This window comes from Felis catus, chromosome X (assembly GCF_018350175.1).
Source record: "Felis catus isolate Fca126 chromosome X, F.catus_Fca126_mat1.0, whole genome shotgun sequence".
Classification (NCBI taxonomy): Eukaryota; Metazoa; Chordata; class Mammalia; order Carnivora; family Felidae; genus Felis; species Felis catus.
This window is the reverse complement of record NC_058386.1, coordinates 101,440,883-101,448,230: the sequence shown is the minus strand read 5'-3', so window position 1 is coordinate 101,448,230 and position 7,348 is coordinate 101,440,883. Positions and strand designations below refer to the sequence as shown.

The window sequence follows — 7,348 nt, the reverse complement described above, 5'->3', positions numbered from 1 at the left end:
CTGGTGGGGTAGGATCAGTTCTCTGCCCCTTCCCTGTCCCTATACCAAGCAGGCAGCCAGGCTCCACTCCGTTTGTCTCTGGGAACATTTCTGCCAGAACCTGGCTGTTTTCCAGAATCTGAGCACCTCGATGGGATCATGCATAGGAGGGAGGGAACGGTGCCTTGCGGGACAGAAACGCAGAAGGGAAATTTCTGCTCGTTGGACATCTAGGAGATGGGGCCTCGAGGAAATGGCTTCTTGGTGCACATGGGGAGCCTGGACACAGGCATTCGGGCTCCCGGCCTAGACAGAAGCCCCCTCTCCACCTCACCTCTAGTGCCCCACGGGCCCAGGAGCAGCAGAGAGGCCCGCCTTCAGGGGACTGTGAGAGGACGCGGACAGTGAGAGGCGCAGGGACGATCACAGTGGACTGAAGGCCTCAGGGACGTTCCTCCTCCTCCCATTCTTGGGTGACCGGCCGGAAGAAGAGAGGCCCCCTAATAGTCTATGGGATCGAACTTTCCCAGGTTTCAACTGCCTGCCCCGAGGAGACACAGCACCCAGGAGACACGGCAGGCCGGTGCACGCTCTTTATTGTTACGATCAGAAACCTCAGACAAGAGTTTGAGCTTGGTGGGCCGGGATTTCCCGGGGGAACTCAAGAACACCTTTTGTTCAGACTGGAGACCGTCGAACTTCCCACCCCCGGGGAGCGGACAGCCAATGGAAGAGAAGGGGCCCAGGGGCGCTCCCAAAAATGTTGGTGCAGTTCTTTTTTAATCCAGTTAGCCTTCCCGAGAGAAGCACCGTCCATGGCACGATGTCTGCCCTCGGAATCCATTTTGTTCTTCATCCACTCTTGACTGGAAAGGGGCTTGGGATGGCGGTGGCCCAAAGCTGAGGGCTTGAGTGTGTAGCCGACACTCCCCCAGGCACTGTCTTTCTCTAAGTGACTCAGCCGTCTTTCAGGCAACCAGAAGGATAGCTGTTCCTCTCAAAGGAAGAAACCAGCACAGTTATCAGAAATGTCCTGCCCATACTTTCATGAAGCCACTTTCCTGATCTTGGCCGCTGCTCACTTGTCTCACCTGGGAACAATGAGATGAGCAATTTGGTGACTCAAGTCCTGTCATGAAAGTCTCTGCTGTTACCCCCAGAACTACAAAAATATCTGGAAATTATGTCAATTGGGCTTACCTGAAAGCCACGCTCTATGCAAGGCAAAGAAGTCCTCATGTAATTTGTATCCCAAGTTAGGCTCTCTCCTGGTATCTAACCAAACTCATCAAATCAAGTTATAATGTGTGCACCAGATATTAACATATAAGTCTAGCTCTTAACACATACCAGACAATAACGATTTGTGTAATGAATTAAATGTTATCCATCAAATTTGCTATCACTTATAGAACTTAACACCACAATACCCCCCAACTCTTCCAAATTAATTGCTTGTCCCAACAGAGAAATTAAATTCTAACAAAATCATTTTGCCCTCCTTTCCGCCTTAAGGAGTGCCGAAGCATCTCCCCTTCCCCGACGTCCTCTCACTCCTCTCCACTCCGGCCAACGGGGGTCTCGATGAGGTGCAGGTCAGCAGGAATCAAGTGTGATTTCTTTAAACTCTTAGAAGATCTTCTAATGGGACAGGTTCAGCTTCTTCAGCAACAAACAATTTCTGTGGGGCTCGGAGACACAAAAACAGGCCCTCACCTATAAAATAAAAACCAGGAGCAAACATGAACACTGTGGCCATGTACAAAGGAACAACAGCATTTCCAAGGAAAAGCAGTGCTCCTGAAACTCAGTATAGTTATAACTCGAAAAAGACATGGCTGTTCCCAGCCAAAGACACAGCACTTTCAGAAAAAAGGATGTGAATAAGAAAACAGAAGAGAGTGGAGGGGAGGGTGGGGCAAGGCTCCAAGACTTCAGCTTCTCCAGGATGTCCACCAATCGGCATCAGCCATTCAGAATCCACCACCTGTGAATGTCAGTGCAATTAAGAGAAGTTCCTTTTTAAAGAATATGATACTCAAAAGCAGTCTTTGTTCAAGTAAATTTTAAAAAGTATATAAATACATTTGCATTTATGTGTGTATGTAGTACCCACAATGATAAAAGGTTGTTACTTTGGGTAATAGAATAATGGATTGTTTTAATTCTCTCTACACTGATTTTGGTTTGCAAATTTTCTGTGAGGTAAATAAGTTACTTTTGGTCAGAAGAGGGTCTTATGAAATTGGTTTTTCTTTGGGCTTATGAAATTGGTCTTTTCTTTCGTTTTCATTCTTACTTACCTTTCGCAAATCAGTGAGTTGGTCCTGGGTCCGGGCCTCCACTCTCAACTTCCACACAGCCTTCCTTGCACTTACAGCAGGCCTTGCGCCATGAAAAATTCATGGCTTTACACCATGGGCACTCCCAACTCTCTGGGCCGCAGCCTGAGGCAGACTTCTCCTGGTGCAGGAAACCCAGAGCTTTTTTCCCTTCTGGTTGCTTGGCCTTCTGCCCCTGAGGCTGCTGTTTCATTGGGCTTTCCCTCACACCACAGCTCCAGCTGTCCCCCTGGGGGGTCGCCTGGGGCCTCTGTAGACCTTCTTCCAGGCTGTGGCTCCTCCTAAACCCCGGGGGGTACCTCTTTGGACTTTCTTGCTGGCTATGGCGTCTTCTGTCCCCCGTCCCCTGGGGTCTTCTTGGACCTTCTTCTTGGCTGTAGTTCCCGCTGGCCCCCAAGGAGAGCATCTCCTGAGGCCTCTCTGGATCTTCTTCGTGGCTACTGCTTCTGCTGGCAACAAGGGGGGCCATCCCTTGGGGTCTTTTTGGACCTTCTTCCTGGCTGTGGTCCCTACTGGCCCCCAGGGGCACCATCACTTGAGGCCTCTCTGGATCTTCTTCCCAGCTACTCATCCTGCTGGCACCAAAGGTAAACATCTCCTGGGATCGCCCCGAACCTTCTTCCTGGCTGAGGCCCCAGATACCCGCAAAGGGGACCATCCCCTGGGCCTTTGCTGGCCCTTCTTCCTGGCTGAGACTCCAACTATCCCCAAAGGGAACCATCTCCTGAGGATTCTCTGGACCTTCTTCCTGGCCCTGGCCCTGGTTATCTTTAAGGAGTACCACCCCCCGAGGCCTCTCCGAACCCTCTTTCCGGCTCTGGCTCCAGCTATCCCCAAAGGAGACCATCCCCTGAGGCCTCTCTAGAACATCCTCCTGGCTGAGGCTCCAACTATCCCTAAGAAGTACCACCCCCTGGGGCATCTCTCGATCTTCTTCTTGGCTGTGGCTCCAGCTATCCTCAACAGGAACCATTCCTTGGGCCCACCCTGGACCTTCTTCCCGGCTCTGGCTCCAGCTACCCCAAAGGGTGACCATTCCTTGGGGGTTCTCTGGACCTTCTCGCTGACTCTGGGTCCAGCTCTCCCCAAGGGGGACCACCCCCCGGAGCACCTCTTGATCTTCTTGCTGGCTATGGCTCCAGCTCTCCCCGACGGGAACCATCTCCCAGGCCCTCTTTGCACGGTCTTCCTGGCTCTGGCTCCAGCCATCCCCAAGGGTGGCCATTCCTTTGGCCCACTCTGGACCTTCTTCCTGGCTCTGGCTCCAGCTGTCCCCAGCAGGAACCACCCCCTGGGCCCTCTCTGGACCTTCCTCCTGGTTGTGGCCCCTGCTCTCCCCGATAGGAACCGTCCCCTGGGCTCTCTCTGGATCTTCTTGCTGGCTGTGGCTCCAGCCATCCCCAAGGGGGACCACTTCTTGGGTGTTCTCTGGATCTTCTTCCTGGCTCTGGCTCTGGCTCCAGCTATCTCTGACAGGAACCATCCCCTGAGGCCTCTGCGGACCTTCTTGGCTAAGGCTTCTGATGTCCCTCAGGGGGACTGCACTCTGGAGGATCGCAGGACCTTCCGCCTGGCTGCAGCTCCTCTGGTCCCACCGTGGGACCATCCCCTCTTGGTAGCCCACTGCAGCACGTGGACCAGGTGGCCCGATCCCCAGAGGAGGCATCTGATGTGGAACTACTGCAGCTTCTGCATCCATGACTACTACTGGCGGCAGAGGTGGCGAGACGGGGAATCCCACGGGGAATCCCACGGGGAACGGGGCACGGAACGGAAGCAAGTACCGCACGGGCACTGGCAGAGCGGGCTGTACGGCCTGAGCCCAGGGACTCGGGGGTCCCGGCACGTAAAGGACAGCCACCGGGGCCGGCACCCGGGCCTGAAAATACAGCCTGCTGCGCAGCTCCCTGGCCACCACATCTGCATTCCGGGGCCATGCTATGGCCCCAAGTGGCTCGGCCGGAGGCCCAGGCACTCTCTCGAAGGCCAGCGGCACGACCCGGGAGGCCCTCTCCACCTGGAGCAGCCGCCCACGAAGCACGTCACACTCGACCAGAGTCTGCCGCAGGGCGGCCTGTGTGGAGCGCAGCTGTGCGACCGCCGACTCGCGCTCCCCGCGCAGCCGCTGCAGCTCGGAGGCCAGGGACCAGGTAGTCGTCTCGCGCTCGTCTACTTGGTTCTGCAGCCGCGAGACCTGGCGCTCCTGCTGCTCCCGCTGCCTGGCTCCCACGCGCACGCTCAAGGCGAGCGCGCTCCACGCACAGGCCCTCTTCATGGCGCGCGGCACCTGCGGGTCGGCCAGGACCGTCCGAAGCCGCTCCTCTACCTCGTCCCAGGGCCGCGCGCGCAAGGCCGCGTAGAAATCCGGCCCACCGCCGTTCACGAGGACTTCGTCGTTGATGAACCTGATCACCTCGGTGTGGCGGAACCCGCTGGCGTGGTCCCCAAAGTCGACCGCCATGGCTGCTGCGGCCTAGTTAACTGACGGCCGCGAGCCTAGATAACTAACCGTCTCGCAGGCAATGCTGCCCCTGCCGCCGCCCGTAAAGGCCCACCCCTCACGTCCCCGGTCGGTTCTACCGCAGTCCTTTTCCAGTCCCGGCCTCCTTCTCAGCCTCTCCTCCCTCACCGCCTCACTTTCCTCACAGAGAGTAAAACGGACGCCCTCACCGCGCCAGCCCCACCCGGCGAGGGTGTTACACGTCACAGAGATGACGTCTGACTCACCCTGCAAGGCCTGCTGGGATCCGCCTCCCTCTGAAGAGCGCCCTGTAGAGGGCGAATAGGCTAGATGGCTGCACGGGGCGCTGCCGTGAGCCTGGGTTAGAATTTGTTTCTCAGAACCTCGGGACGATACCCAGCATCGTGGAATGAATTCCTAGTCGGGTGGCAGGGTTGCCTCGATGGGCGCCGTTCTATTCTTACCTCGGTTCTCTGGCCCATAACTCTTCGGTACCCCTTCAAACCTTCGACAGTCAGTCACACTGTACCCTTCCCTCGTCATTCTGAACGATGAACTTAGAGTCCCCGTCCTCAAGAAAATCCAGCGATTGAACCATGAATGCTCTGAACTTGCCCTATAAATTCACTCTCGTGTTCACCTGATGGACGGTTCTCGGACGGTTCTCGGAGAGTGTCTCTCTTCCACTTTTAGAGTAAATGTTCCCCTCATAATCTGGGTCTTCCCTACAAGAAATGCTGAAGAAATGCCTTAAGCTGCACCGAGTGATAACTGGAACCCACACAAAAAAATAAAGCACGTGCTAAAAGTAACTAAGTACAAAAATAGTATTCATGCATTTTGAAACTCTTTTTTAAAATACAGGATTTTTGGGGTGCCTGGGTGGCGCAGTCGGTTGAGCGTCCGACTTCAGCCAGGTCACGATCTCCCGGTCCGGGAGTTCGAGCCCCGCGTCGGGCTCTGGGCTGATGGCTCAGAGCCTGGAGCCTGCTTCCGATTCTGTGTCTCCCTCTCTCTCTGTCCCTCCCCTGTTCATGCTCTGTCTCTCTCTGTCCGAAAAATAAATAAACGTTGAAAAAAAAAATTTTTAAATACAGGATTTTAAAGATGACCGCATAGGGTGTCTGGGCGGCTCAGTCCGCTAAGCGCGGAACTCTTGATTTCAGCTCAGATGATGATACGCAGTCATGAGGTCCAGCCCCGAGCCCGGGGTTGGGCTCTGCGCCGACAGCACGGAACCTGTTTGGGATTCTCTCTCTCCCTCGTCCTCTTCCCTTCCCCAACTCGGGCGCCTGTGTGCGTGGGCACGCTCTCTCAAAACAAAAGTTCAGAAAGACATGGCTGCATAAAACAATACAAATCTGCAAAGATGTGATTTGTGGCAATAACAGTATAAGCTAGAATGAAAGATTTTGTATACTACTTGAAATTAAGTTCGTATTTAATCTAAAATATACTGGTATAAATTAACATCTTAATTGCAATCCCAGAGCAAACACCAAGAAAATAAACAGTATGCAGAAAAGGAAATGAGAAGGAAATAAAAATTCTTACAAAAAAAGGAATCAATGAAACATAAAAGCAGGCAGTAGTGCAGGAATTGGGGTAGAGGGAGCTATAAGACATAATAGAAAAAAATGGCAAAGGGCACCTGGGTGGCTCAGTTGGTTCAGTGTCCGACTTGTTTGTGGCTCAGGTCAGGATCTCGAGGTTTATGAGTTCCAGCCCTGCATTGGGCTCTGGGCTGACAGTGCTGAGCCTGCTTAAGATTCTCTCTTTCCCTCTCTCTCTCTACCCCTCCCCTGCTCACGCTTTCTTTCAAAAGAAAGAAAGAAAGAAAGCAAATGGCAAAATGCCATTAGTCCTTCCTTATCAATAATTATAATAAATGCAAATAGTGTGTAATTAACAGGCAGACATTGACAGAAGAGATAATATTTTTTTAAACAGGATACAAGAGATTCATTTTAGACTCAAAGATACAAACTGGCTTGATAATAAAAAGATGGGAAAGGCTATTCCATGCAAACAGTAACCAACTGAGAGCTAGAGTGGCTCTCCAAACATCAGACAAAGACTTTAAGACAAAAACTGTTAAAACATAAAAAAAGGATATATCCTATGTTTCAAAATGGTCAATCCCCCAAATGAGATTTATCTCTGGAAAACAAAGGTGGCTCAATAAGTGAAAATCAATCAATGTAATACACTACATTACTAGAATGAAGGAAAAACCCCATGTGATCAACTAATAGATACACAAAAAAGCATTAAAAAAAATGCAACAGATTTTCACAAGAAAAATGTCTCAAAAAGCAAAATAGATAGGAAGTTCCTCAACCTGAAAAAGGGCATTTATGAAAAATCAATAGCTAACGTTACACTTAAGGGTGAAAGACTCAAACTTCCCCACTAAGATCAGGAGCAGACAAGAATGCCACTTTCACCACTGCTGTTCAACATTGTCCTAGAACTTCTAGCCAGAGCAATTAGTCAAGAAAAAGAACTAAAACACATCCAAATTAGAAAGGAATGAGTAAATCTCTCTCTCTTTATAGAGGGCATG

General features: G+C 52.0%; 1 protein-coding gene across 1 annotated transcript; it reads right to left on the bottom strand.

The window, feature by feature from the left end:
- Positions 1-558: 558 nt before the first annotated feature.
- On the bottom strand, positions 559-5,693 carry LOC109496350 (testis-expressed protein 13D-like). The gene is made up of 3 exons (XM_019823453.3): positions 2,283-5,693; positions 1,180-1,695; positions 559-1,070 (listed from the first exon to the last, which is right to left on the bottom strand). The coding sequence occupies exon 1, from the start codon at positions 4,780-4,782 to the stop codon at positions 2,293-2,295; it is 2,490 nt and encodes an 829-aa protein (XP_019679012.3). The 5' UTR covers positions 4,783-5,693; the 3' UTR covers positions 559-1,070; positions 1,180-1,695; positions 2,283-2,292.
- Between the last annotated feature and the right edge of the window lie 1,655 nt (positions 5,694-7,348).

What these genes read in the sequence shown, in the direction of transcription:
- LOC109496350 (XM_019823453.3), bottom strand. Translation starts at nt 4,782, where the DNA reads ATGGCGGTCGACTTTGGGGACCACGCCAGCGGGTTCCGCCACACCGAG.